The 13,017-nt window shown below is 35.4% G+C and overlaps 2 protein-coding genes across 3 annotated transcripts in view; both read right to left on the reverse strand.

Moving 5' to 3' along the window:
* LOC107100185 (poly(ADP-ribose) glycohydrolase-like) overlaps positions 1 to 3,261 on the reverse strand; it is a 32,389-nt gene extending 29,128 nt beyond the window's left edge. Inside the window, exons 1-4 of one of the 2 annotated variants that reach the window (XM_015398699.1) lie at positions 3,184 to 3,261; positions 2,690 to 2,746; positions 954 to 1,553; positions 713 to 845 (exon numbers count right to left, since the gene is read on the reverse strand). In XM_015398699.1, the coding sequence (XP_015254185.1) occupies positions 713 to 845; positions 954 to 1,553; positions 2,690 to 2,706 (750 nt within the window). In that variant the 5' untranslated portion in view covers positions 2,707 to 2,746; positions 3,184 to 3,261. Of the gene's footprint in view, positions 1 to 712; positions 846 to 953; positions 1,554 to 2,689; positions 2,747 to 3,068 lie in introns of both variants that reach the window. The other variant, XM_015398623.1, reaches the window with a different exon arrangement.
* Positions 3,262 to 6,056: 2,795 nt separating this feature from the next.
* LOC107100104 (myoferlin-like) overlaps positions 6,057 to 13,017 on the reverse strand; it is a 29,261-nt gene continuing 22,300 nt past the window's right edge. The window contains exons 39-53 of the mRNA XM_015398503.1: positions 12,328 to 12,426; positions 12,065 to 12,193; positions 11,582 to 11,737; positions 11,370 to 11,461; positions 11,115 to 11,285; positions 10,831 to 10,979; positions 9,362 to 9,501; positions 8,528 to 8,616; positions 8,344 to 8,439; positions 8,116 to 8,257; positions 7,926 to 8,025; positions 6,889 to 7,061; positions 6,670 to 6,779; positions 6,434 to 6,581; positions 6,057 to 6,197 (exon numbers count right to left, since the gene is read on the reverse strand). Of these exons, the coding sequence (XP_015253989.1) occupies positions 6,159 to 6,197; positions 6,434 to 6,581; positions 6,670 to 6,779; positions 6,889 to 7,061; positions 7,926 to 8,025; positions 8,116 to 8,257; positions 8,344 to 8,439; positions 8,528 to 8,616; positions 9,362 to 9,501; positions 10,831 to 10,979; positions 11,115 to 11,285; positions 11,370 to 11,461; positions 11,582 to 11,737; positions 12,065 to 12,193; positions 12,328 to 12,426 (1,833 nt within the window). The 3' untranslated portion in view covers positions 6,057 to 6,158. The remainder of the gene's footprint in view (positions 6,198 to 6,433; positions 6,582 to 6,669; positions 6,780 to 6,888; positions 7,062 to 7,925; positions 8,026 to 8,115; positions 8,258 to 8,343; positions 8,440 to 8,527; positions 8,617 to 9,361; positions 9,502 to 10,830; positions 10,980 to 11,114; positions 11,286 to 11,369; positions 11,462 to 11,581; positions 11,738 to 12,064; positions 12,194 to 12,327; positions 12,427 to 13,017) is intronic.

Consider the following 13,017-nt stretch of genomic DNA (forward strand, 5'->3'; position numbering starts at 1 on the left):
TGACGTATAACTATCTGGCCTGCATAAGATAATGAAGAAAAAAACAGATTTTAAGACAGGATTTTTTTTTTTCTAATTTTTTTAATCGACATTTAAATACATGTTTAAGCCAGAATGATTTGACATTTAAATATGATTTCCCTATGACTTTAAAGACATAATTTTTTTTTCTTTTGACAATGGGATATCCATTTTTTCTATACACAAAAAACTGTTTTTACATATTGATCTAGCCCTGGAAAATTTTTGAGTTTTATATCAGGATCTTCCAGACTGTAGGAATCATTAACAGGTCAGAATTACCTCTAATTTTAGTATTGTCATGGTTGTAGCTGATGAGAAACAACTATACCTCCTTGTCTAGCTGCGGTGAATGTTGATGATGCAATTTTTTTTTGGCCTTACACATGAACAGACACCATTCCTGTGGGACGGGCAATGGAGGATAGTCTGAGACAATCTTTACTGACAAGACACCCTGAGGGAATCAGAGGATAGCTCAGCCCAGTGCCGTCTACTCTGATTTCCTTCTCACATTGTATTTCTACTTCTGAAGTAGTTTTTTTTTTTATTATTATTTAACCTCTTGTCTCTATTCAAAAGTGAAAATATTAAAGGACCTGCTCTGCAATGCCTGTATTCTTGATAGGATGTCATTCTTTTTTTACCACTGAGCAGAGGTCTGTATGAAAATGAGTGCCTGTTAACTCACCCTAATTGTTACGGTGTGATTTGGTGTTGCTTTCAGGTGAGGCAGAGGGGGAGCGCATTGAGGATTTCGGTTGAGTTCATCAATGGGAGTACCCATCCATTCTTTGTCAGGGCTACAGAAGGCCAGTGGAGGACTGCAAAAAGCACAGAAGGTCACCGTATAATGATTTGAGTGAAGGGCAATGTCAGTAGCAAAATCATCCACTACAAAAAACACAAATTAACATGTAAATAATTTGTACCTTTTAAACATTTCATCTGGCTGGCTCACAAAATCCTGACTCATTTTAGAGGAGCCACTGCACTCCCCCATCTCTACGTCTTCGTCTCCAATGCAAGCTTTTTCCTGCGTTAAACTTCCACAGTCTGACACTTTGACAACCTGCTGAGATTTTTTACCAGGCTCCTTTGCAAATCCAGAGTCTTCTACACAGACACCCCTTCCATCACATAACTCTGTGTTGTTGGAGATGGTTACGCAAACCGGACTGTCAGGACTGAGCATCTCCACATCACTTGGTGTGCCAGAAATTTTACCAGGGCTGTTACTAAGACAAAGGGTGAGTTTTGGTTTTGGGGGGCCGTGAGGACCAGGTGAACTTGGTCTCCTTGTTTTTTGTCCATTAGAACTGTGAGCTCGATTACTTCTGCTTTCTGCAGGAACCGATTCATCCACCTCACCTGCAGACTCACAGTCTGCGGAATTTTGACAAGCCAGCCCATCAGGAAAGCCCTCTGATTCCACAAAGTCTTTAGTTTGGTTGGAAATTTGGAGTTCTCCTTGTGCATCTTTTTGTTGAACATCTTCACTTATGCCTTCTGGTCTTTGTTCCACAGTCAAACTGTAAAAAAGAAAAAAAAGAAGAAAGATTATCAATAGAATTAACTTAAGAGCACCTTATCTGAAGTGCTCTTAAGTTGTGTCTGCCAAAAGGATTCATGCACCTTTTAAACTTCATCCCATTAAAACTATAAACCCTAATTTGGTTATTATACTCTAAAGTTAAGGAACTGCATAGCTTCATCCATGTTCTGTTAAAACTAGGGATGCACAGATCCACAGTATTTCAATTCTGATGCACTTCAGTTGTAATATCTGCGATATTGGCATTAATATCAGATCAGTGCATCTCTACTTAAAACCACCAGAGTCATGAATGCACCAATACTAATAGTGCATAAGAAATGTCACATCTAAAGCTGTGAAGAAGATAAAGAAAAGAAAACCTAATATCCAACACTTTCAACATTTTAGATATAACAATATCTACATAGTATAGAGATAATGAAAGACTACACGGTAGTTGGCTTGGATTATAATACTTGCACTGCAGAGATGTACTTATTTATATGGTCAGTACATCTCTACAGTGCAAGTGTAATAATCCAAGTCAACTACTGTGTAGTCTTTCCTTAGTTCTTTACTTTGCTGATATCTTTAAATCTAAAGGAAACATATTCCAGGACTTTATTTTTTTCTCACTTTTTTGTACTATATACACTCTTTTTACATTGCCTGTTGTAGTTTTATATTTAATTTCATTTTGCTTTAACTCTGCCTTTTGCACTCTATATAAGCTACGGGAACCAGAATTATCCTGAAGGAGTAACCCCAAGGGATAAATCAAGTTCAGATCAAGTCTAAATCGAAGTCATATAATAAAGCACAGTTTAAGACATCTGAAAATGGTCAGAGGGGCTAAAAATATAACTATACAGATATGGTTGCTAGCAAGGATTAAGCAATAAAACCAACACTAGATCTAGTGTATTTGCAGGAGGAAAACTCTGACAGAGCAAGTATTTGGGATAGCAAAATAAAAACCATATAACTGAATGCCATATTAAAATAAGCCATTAAATAATTATTACAACAATGTGTATGTCTGCTATTAAACTGATTTTTAAAAAAAGGTTAAATGTATTTTTGCAGGGCCCTTCATTCTTGAGTAAACATCCCAACTATGTAACACTTTACCTTTCTTGAGAATCCATCTTTCTATGAATCGCTGACAGCTCATTCAAGCAAAGACACCTGTGAAGTAATAACACAGAAGTGAAACTAAAAGCTGTGCATCAAATATGTTAGTGAGAAATTGAGGCCAAAACTAAAATGTGTAAGCTAATTCTAGACTGCATAAGGATGATAAGCTGAGAAATAGCTGACGGAGGAACTGTTCATGGAGAAGGACTTTCTTCTCTCAACCAAACTGTAAAATTATCTTACAGAGCTGGTCCAGACTCCAAAAGCAAAAGCCGCGGGAGCCTTTAGATTCTATGTTGTGGACAACACAGAATAAACACCTTGAGCAAGCTAGCGGTGATGGCTCTTTATGAACAAAGAAATTTCCACTTACACAGGTGCACCTTTAAGAGGGAGACGTTCGGCGATAAAACATTACAAACTCGTCTAAATAGTTTACTATACAAACGGTATCATTCTAAAAATGAGCATTAAATGTTAACTTTCACCTCTTTTCTCCAGCAGCGACACACTGACTGACGGACTGTTAACCCAATCAAAGCCTTTTCTTCTTCTTCTTCTTTGTGTTTATTAACGGTTGTCGAAGAACGAGTGAAGACAATACCGCCCCCAGCTGGTATGGAGTGTAGACCAGATTGTTTATCAGTCCTAAAATGCGTTTTTGTCTTTTTTTTTTTTACTTATTGAGTTTCCCTTCTTAGTTGATGAATCAATATTAATTTGCATACAATTCTACATTAATATGGTGGATTGTGCCGTCTAGCCCAGTGTGTACAAAGTTACGACGTAAGATTATTGTCTCCTAACTACTCTTCCTCCCTTTGCATTTTATATATACAGTTTTCATTTGGAATTTATATAAAATAATTTTTCCCCTGTGCTTTTATATCCTCTTTAATTTTTTTATTTTATTTTTATTATAATTATTTACTAAAACTCCAAATTAAAGAAATCAAACGCTAGGATTTCACAGCCAATTGCAGATAGCTATATACTGCCCCCTACCGTACAAGTGCTGTGCATCGCAGCTTTGACTTTTTTCGTTGTTAAAAAAAGCCCAGAACAGCTTTTTTTTTTTTTTTTTTTTTTTTTAAAAAAAAACCCAAAAAATTTTTTTTTTTTTTTTTTTTTTTTTTTTTTTTTTTTTTTGCTTTTTCCTATTCTTTTCAAATAGGAAAAACAATTATACATAAAATGAACTGAGGACATTCAGCATAACATCTGACTTTGGGCGTGCTCCTGCTATTCTAGCTTTTAAACAAAGCAAACAGAGTCACTGCATTCTAACTCTCTATATTTGATACTCCACTGTTTAAACATTGTTTCAGTGAAACCATAACATGTTTTACTTTAAACTGTTCTATTATAAGCAGTACATATGAAACAGATTATGTAATTCAGCGTTTCATCGACATATTATCAGTCAAAACAGTTTGTCATAAAATCCAGAAGCTTAGTAGTGCTTTTAATCTCTGCTGCAATTACTGCTTGGATAGAGCTTTCATTCTGTGAAAAAAGAGGAAGTAAGGAAGGTATTCTGCTCAAACGTAGAGCTGTCATCTGTTCATGAGCCAAAATCCCGGGACCTCCTAACAAAGCAACACCAATCAGTTAGGGATTTATTATAATTTGGCTGGTATGAAATAATTGTAATTAATACATCCATAATTCTAAATCTAAGCTAATATCATACAGAATGTTTAAAGGTAGTTTTGATAGTAAAACAAATTGTTTCAGGGGAATATTTATCTAAATGAAAGGTGCCTTTTTTAAGCAAAACTTTGAGTTATAGAATAGTTAGTATAGTTATGAGTTGTACTCATCACTCAATGCCTGCTCCATGAGCTGTTCTAGATGGGGCCCAACAGGGGTCATTACCCTTGTAAAACTGGTCTGGGCCCCTGTTATGATCACTGTATTGAATACATAAACTGCACAGTTTTAAATATAAGTAAATTTTCCTTAAAATAAGTGTACATTACCTTGATCTGAACAGTTAGGTAAGAGAATTTACAGATGGAATAACATGTTTTATGTTTAAAATAAAAAAAAAACCTCTATTTTCTTATTTGAAGGTACATTGTATTGAATTGTCTTGTTTTAAGACCCCAAATTATCCTTCCTCTGACAGATCATCTTGATTACCTGTTCAAATTAAGACAAATATACAGATTTTAAAATATTTCAAAATTTTTTAGATAATTTTAAACATTGTCCCACTCTTTCAGTTTCTTATTATGTTATGCATTGACAGAATAGATGACTGATTCATCCCTTGGACCCATTCAATATTTAGTCATATGGGTCACTAAGATTTTACTTTGTTATACTTTGAGCATTTGTCAATATTTTGAAGCGCCATCATCAGTTTATGGCAGTGAACCACTTCAATAATATTTCTATACGGAAGCAACATGCATGCAATAAAAAAATGGTTCGATCGCCGCCTTTAAACATGATCATCATCATGAATGGGACATAAGTACAAGGTGAGAAAGTTGAAATAATCTGTTTAAAAATGTCATAAAGGAGACTTTCTTATTTAGATTTTTTTTTTTGGCTTTTTATGCTTAATCTTTTTCCTGGCATTGCATTTAGTATTTTACTCAAAAGCTTTCAAAAAAATGTTGTGCTATGTCATGTGGAAGGCTAGAAGGTGTGACAAGGTATAAGAGGTCATAGGGATGTAGGTCATACATATGTTCATTATGCGTAACAGATTACTTGAAAATAAAAAATCTGTAGCCACATAGTCAGGATCAATTATTTTATTCAGAGATAAAATGAACAGATGGAGCATATTATCAAATGTACCACCAGGGTGCATTCTTGCTCTACTGACATGAACCAGGGCAATTACTGTAGAGTTTCAAAAAGTTTAATATAGATTAAAGTACATATCATGCACAAAGAGGAGAAGCTCAGGTCCAGCTCACTTAAACCAGCTACCTTGTTATAAGCCCTGCATCAGTCAAATTCTTTATGTTGACCAGTTCCTGTCTGTTGACCTTTCATTTGGGGCCTATTTGAATTATAGCTGGAAGAGCAACATATTTATGGTAAAATCACATTCTTATTTTCCTATATTTACTTCAGCAGTTTTGGGAGCATTTTAAAAATCATAGAAATATTTTTAATCAAGTTGATTTAAAAATCTAAAAATCAATGCAATCTTGGGAATATTTGATCTCAAAGTGACAAAGGTGAGGACAAAGAAGCAAACATTTTTGTAAATACCTGTAATTTATTGAATCATAGAAAGGACATCAAACATTAAGAGTTTTAAGAATATACAAAACCCATAAAAAAATTAAAAATATTTGCACATTGTTGTTTCTTGAGAGTTATTTAATTTTGTGTCATTTAGCAAAAACAGTGACATAAAAAAGCTTTATATGCAAAATCCTGCATATTATAACTAGTTATCCACAACCTTGCATCAGAAATCGATCACTTTTATTTCTTAAGAAAACGGCTTCACAATCTTCATAGAGATGTAATTCTGTAAAGAGAAGAACATTTAGTGTTACCAAACTAAAACGGCATTATGCTAACAAGTCACTAGCTCTGAAAGCAAATAAAATCTGATTTTTTTTTTTTTTTTTTTAACTAAAACGGCATTATGCTAACAAGTCACTAGCTCTGAAAGCAAATAAAATCTGATTTTTTTTTTTTTTTTGTATAAAATGTGATCACTGAAGAGTGAGTCATTGATAAAGGTAAATTAGGAAATCTTACAGGAAGGGAGTAGAAAAAGATTCCAAGGAACAGGATAACCAGCAGAAGCAGAATCCCGACTAGGAAGATCCACTTGAATCTGCGCCACACAATGAACTTCATGGTTTTGCAGGGATTGGTAAACCAGAAAAATGATGTATCAGGGCGGCTGTGGAATAAGCACAGTCAGTATTGTTTCCACCAATCAAAACCCTAAAAAAATACCGATAATTGCTTTAAGAGAGGCCTGATCTTACTAGGGTGGATCAAGTTTGGGATTTATGTTTGGCTCGTCTCTGCCTTTTCCAGCAGGTCTTTCCTCCATTTCCTTTTCTTCCACGATTTCCAAAGTCATCTCCACTTTGCCCTGCAAAAGAAATAAAAAATGCAAATAAGAAAACACCGTATTCAAACGCCTACAGGTGAAAAAAGAATTCAATAGAGAAGAATAATGGCTTGAAATTGAGCAAACATACACCAAGTACATGTTTCCCATCTTTCTCAGTCGCACATGGCCACCATCCCCGTACAGACTTCCGAGAAAACAGCGAGGAGTCTGATCCCATTTCTCTGGACAACATCTTCAAAGTGCACTTTTCTGGAGTCTTGGCAGGGGGCATCAAACTGAGCAGGTCAAGTTCAGCTGAACCTTTGGCAGAAAATATGATACACATCCAGTAAAAAAAATGCCGAGTTATTTGTCATTCACTTTCTTGCAATAAACTAGATTCAATGTTTCCTTTCTTAGGTTTTTTTGAATTAACAAAATGATTTGGGATAAATATTGAGGACCCTGAACTAGAGGTATTATGCAGCTGGAGGGAAAGGTGCAAACTTGGATGCAAGTGAATTATAAAGTGGCTTAAAGACAAGAGTAATCATTTTGTAGGTACCATAACAAAGTTGTAAACTCCAATCTATAGCAGAGTTGTGAGCAGCAAAAAAAAAAAATTATGGAAACAACGTAGTCTAACATCCTGACTCAGTTAGACCAGTTCTGTCAGCATGACACTGTTGGGCCAAACTTCTAGCAAACAGTTGCTGAAGGATTTTTAAAACAGGTCAAACAGTTCAGAAGCTAGTTGACCAAATATTAATAGAAGGGATGTTAACCCTCTCTCATTTATAAATAATTTGTCAGGTTGTGTGGAGGTATTTTAGACAAGGAACAGCAGATAAGGAACAGGTGTGGATGGAAGCATCGAGAAGCGAGACGGGGGACAGACACTTACACAAGGGGGGAACAGAATGTAAGAACACAAATACAACTAAAAACAACTAGAATAACACAAAATGGAAATGAAACCAATGAAAACTCAAAAAGAAAGCAGAATCAAAAACATTACATCATTTCTGAAATCCTAACTGACACAACATGGGAATCAATTATTGTGACCAAACAAAATGTGTATTTTATTATGTAATAATAATCTGAACTAACTTCTGGTTTCAACCCCTCTCTGATCTCTAATCCCTTACAGATGAATACACATAAAGAACCACAGTTCTTTACCCAGGTAGTCATCAAGTGAGAATTTGTCATTGTCCCATATCTGGATGATGAGTTTAGGAGGAAATCTGTGCTCGGTTTTGTCCAGATTCCAAAAATGCTCCTGAAAAAGGTCAAATATTTTCTCTCAATTATTACACTCACTCACAAATAAACATTAAGGGACGTCATCCTGGTCTATGAACTGACTTACCTTCCTCGAGGCAACACAAAGCTGCTCTGTAGGCAGATAGTCAAAGCCAAAGATGAACCTCCAGTTAAAATTTCCATCCCCATCCAGAGATCTGTAATGGACATCAGTCTTCTGCTTGTCCTCTTCCATTCCTGGCATCCATCTGAAACATTTTCAGATGTCCATACATGACAACATGAACAACAAACACGTACAGACAATAAACCGAGGTTCAGAGAAGTAATTCACCCTTTAACATAGATATCACTCATGTTTTCTCCAGTGATACTTGTTTCATCCAAAGTGACCTCAGTTGTGTTCCAAACAATCACTCGGAGGAAGTACCTGTTTAAAGATATTGCTTTTCAATGTAGTTTCTCATTATTTCAAAAAGTTTGCTTCAAAACAAATATATTTGCTAATTTTCTCTTACCTTTTGGCTTTGCGAGGGGTAATGACACATGGAGGCCCAGGCAGACCCCGACTCTTGGGGAAAATATCTACCCACATTTGAATCTGTCCCTGTATTTTTGCAAAAAGAGGGTTGCTCTTTAAAGGTGCTATTTGTATTAGTACACTTTTAAAAACGCTTTTCTAATTGTTATTATACTAGAATTACAAACTTCTGTGCTTCATTGGCAATAGTGGCTAAACAGAAAACATCACCTGAGAAATTAGGCCCTTTTTTGCTGCCTTTAATCAGTCACATTACAGGAAATCATATTAATCGAACCAGATGGATAAAATGCATTGCAGTTCAGGAAAAAGCAATTAGAATAAGAACAAGCAGACTAACTTGTTCATGATGACATTTACAGTTAACTATAATCCAACAACAACAACAAAAATGCCACATTTTAGATTACAGTATATGTAATGTTATTTTGTTTTCTGATTATTTTATAACTATGTTGTAACATTAAAAAAATCAGAATATGTGTACATTTTATTTTAAACAAATACAACGGGATGCAGGCTAATGCATGATTCATGTTTTAGGCTTTTTAAGTTTAGAGCTTACCAATTCATTATTGATAATTAGTCTCCCACTTCACAATGATTAACTATTTTGTGGTGGTTTGTAGTTGTGATATCTTTATCATGTAAATGCATGAAGAAAATACAATTTCAGCTTAACCCCCCAACCCCTGAGAAAAAAAAGGCAGCACATATCAGGGATTGGTTTGGCTGATGGCAAAATAATCCATCAAGCTCCATCAAGGTAGAATTTAAGAAAATTACACTTATTTTAATTTATTTTTTTTACCTGGGGCAGATTGGGTTGGTGTGAACTGTACAAAGTTCTGGTCTCCACATGTTCCGGTACAAATCCTTGTTTTCTAAGGACATGCAGGGCCAGTCTCTCTCTGGCTGGTCCCAAGTGTTGATGGATTTCAGTGTTTGCCTCTGCAGAAAGAATCATATATTCATAATTTTTAACTAGTTCAAAGCTTCATTAACAACCTCAGGTGCAAAATCACACATATATTAAAGATATTATTTAAGTAAAAAATAAAGGTTATATGTGAATAAATGGAGAAATGCACACAAAATGTAACAAAGTAAAAATGTCTAAACGGTCACTTCAACCAGGGCTTTCTCCAACTAGATAAACAGAAGGAACAAATCACAAGGACCTTAGAATGCACAGTTTGTAGAAACATCCAAATGTTCTACAAAGTTGGACATTAACATTCTTGAAACTGCTCTAACCTGTACAAACACCTGCAGTTACACTCAATATTTCACCCAAATGTTAAGATCAATGTAAATGTATTAAATAACAAATATCCATTTACCTTTTTAGATAAGTGTAACTCAAACCTATTAAATAACGTTACATGATGCATATCCATTAAATTACAGATTTATGAATTTTGAATTAATAAAGTATTCTTATTTAAAATTAATACCAATAAGTTTCTTTATTTCAAATACATTAAATTTTATTGTTTGAATTGCATAAAGGCAACCGATTATTATGTGCAAAAATCTGAATGTCAGTCCTCGCTCTGACTTTCTCAGTGCATGATTGTTTGCAAGATGGATCCTCTGTAAATTAGAAATGAAATAAGTCCATTAAGAGGCTTCATTTTGTATACAAAGAAATTATTGGAAACACTGTGGATTCTGTATATTCATCTTCTACTAAATGTATAGTTAAATGTAATATATAGATCTACACATAGCCACTGTTAAAATATTCTTTATTCGACTGCAAAATGCATTAATTTTGGATGCTGTTTAAATTACTAATCCAATGACGATGGATGTACCTGCCGCTTCTGAGAATCTGCATCAACTAATCAACTAACGTTTGGATTCTGTAAAGCGGTATTTTAGCTAAATTTAATTGAGTGAATTTAACAAAATTTCTGCATCCAATAGTTTTTACAGCATTTCTCTATCTATCTATCTATACAGGCCAGCTGCTGTCTCTGGGCTGTGTTCACCGCATTGTGTTGCAAGCTGTTTGGCTGGAATCCACCTCTTTCTCTGGGCACAGACTGAACTTTAAGACCAGAGGTTCCTGCCTTAGACGCCCTAGCTGTCACTGCCAATCACTCAGTTGCAAATAAACGCATTTTGAGTAGTCTTACTGTCTGTCTTAACCTTGAATAAAGGGTCCTCTTTTCAGACCTTTAACCATTAAAATTGTCTAAAAAGGGTTGACAAAGCATTGCTTCCAAAATAATTATGGTAAGATATAAAAATAAATAAAATGCACAAAAGTACCAAAGTCAAGCAAATTGTACTGTTTTCCAGCAAAAGACAGATAATTTCCATCTTCTTCTATGTGTGGAGGAGGAAAGCCTTTTTCCTTAGCCACATTTTGGAGAATCTGGGAAGGTCTCAGTTGATCCCTCCACTGGTTTATTCCAGACCTAAAATTAAATCAAACCAAATTTACTTTATACATCACAGAGACTGTGAGCAAGAAAAAGCTCCAACTGTCAACCTTTCTTTCAAGGAAGAAAAGACATTACATCTCTTTTTGATAGAGGTTAATACAAACTTACACACAGTATGTTTGTGGCAACCCACAACAGGATCTGAAACAAGATAGGAATCGGTTCTCCAAGTCGATGATTGTCTCACCAACTTTTTCATCTCTGCTCAGTAAATCAAAATCATACACGGAGATCTTCAGATCCTTTTCCAGAGGAAGAAAGCAGGAAAGCTCAAACATCCTGTTGGGGCATTAACAAAAGTGGAAAGGTATTGCAGCTTTCATATTCCTAGTCTTAGAATAACTTTTAAGTGTGAAATCTCACTTTCCAAACTCTGGATTGAGGGTGTTGGGTTTGTAATTATCTCTGTCATCAAGCATTTTTCTCCCAAGTGTAATTTTAATGTATGGGTCACACTGAAATAAACATGCAGAAATGTCAAATCACTCATCAAAACAATGAAGATCCCATCTTCAAAGTAAATTTGAAAAGAAATAACTATTTGATCATTTTCATTAAGTTCAGAAGAATCTCACCAGGCCATTTGTGTCTTTGGGTTGCAGGTCAATACCGCGCACCACATATATTCTGACCAAACACTCCTGCGGTCCGAGCTCAGGGCGTTCTCTGAACTGAAGAGGTGGAGCACGTTCCCCTGGGTCATCAGGGAGGGGATAAATCCTGAAGGAACCCTGAACAGAAGCAATTCTTGCATTGGGTACCATTAAAATCTGCACTTTTTATTGTCAGGAATGAAAATCATAAGGATTTGTACTGTGAGTGAAAAGTTAATTAAAACATTTTAATAATGCAACTGTAGGTCAGTCACTATGGTAGGTTGTTAGCTATAAGAATGTAACTTTTCATTTTACAAATAAGGTACCGGAATCAAAAATCATTCAAATCAGCTGAAGAATAGTTCTACTTTCATCAAATTCACAAACTGATTACATGCTAAAAAGCAACCATAGAACCCAAAAGCAACAGGTTCAATGAGCTTCTGATCATAGTCACAGTACCTTAAACTCTCCCACCACAGACGGATCTTCCTCCTCATCGCCAGTCTTCCCACGATACAGCTTGAAGGTGCTGCAGAAATCAGTCAGCCCCTGGAACTCCTTGACCTCTTCTAACTCAGTGTTGTAAACCTATTTACCCCAACATCACAACAGAAAAGGCTGCTTCAATGTTGTATGATGAGTCAACACATATGATTTTCTTTTTCAAAGAGATACAAAATGAAGATTTAGGAATATTTGTTGGTATGAATTAGATATTTCACCTGTAGTGTATCGTATCTCAGTTTCAGGTAAGGTCCGCATTTTTCATGGTCCCCAATAGAGGCATAGAACTTACTCCACCAGTCTATGGCCTCTTCTTCCTAATCAGAAATAAGGATGGACTCAGTTCTCAGTCTAGTTATGCACCTACTTATACTGTATCTCTAAACAAATGAAAAGCCATCTTTGTTTCTTGATCAGCCAAGTCGAAAGTGATCAGTGAATGTAGTTAATACAAAAAATAAAATGTTTAATCACAAAGCAAAGCACACATCAAGATTTTACATAGTTGAATAACATTATAATGAGAACAATGCTATTTTCGTTTTAATTAGCAGTATTTGCAGGTCAGTAGTGATCTCAGCAACACCTCAGGGAACCAGTCAAGGGGGCAGTGTAATTCATTAGCTGACTTAGGCTCACTTGGGATGAAACCTCTCCTATACCCAGGTGCTTGGCTGTAAACTTTCACTGCATCTCAGAAATATAAATAAAAAAGTCACAAATTCACTCATAGCTCAAGCAAAATAACTGTATAAATTTACTTTAATGATAAAGTTTCTCAAAGTCCACCCAGGCTTGGCTTCCGAGCATGTCCTGAAGATGCTACAGTGGGCATAGCAGTTTCCTGACTTAAACTATATCAAAGAAGAACAAACCAAACTAAAAAAAACAAGAATATTAGTGAATCT

The sequence above is a fragment of the Cyprinodon variegatus genome, unplaced genomic scaffold (genome assembly GCF_000732505.1).
Source record: "Cyprinodon variegatus isolate N-32 unplaced genomic scaffold, C_variegatus-1.0 Scaffold1, whole genome shotgun sequence".
Taxonomy (NCBI): Eukaryota; Metazoa; Chordata; class Actinopteri; order Cyprinodontiformes; family Cyprinodontidae; genus Cyprinodon; species Cyprinodon variegatus.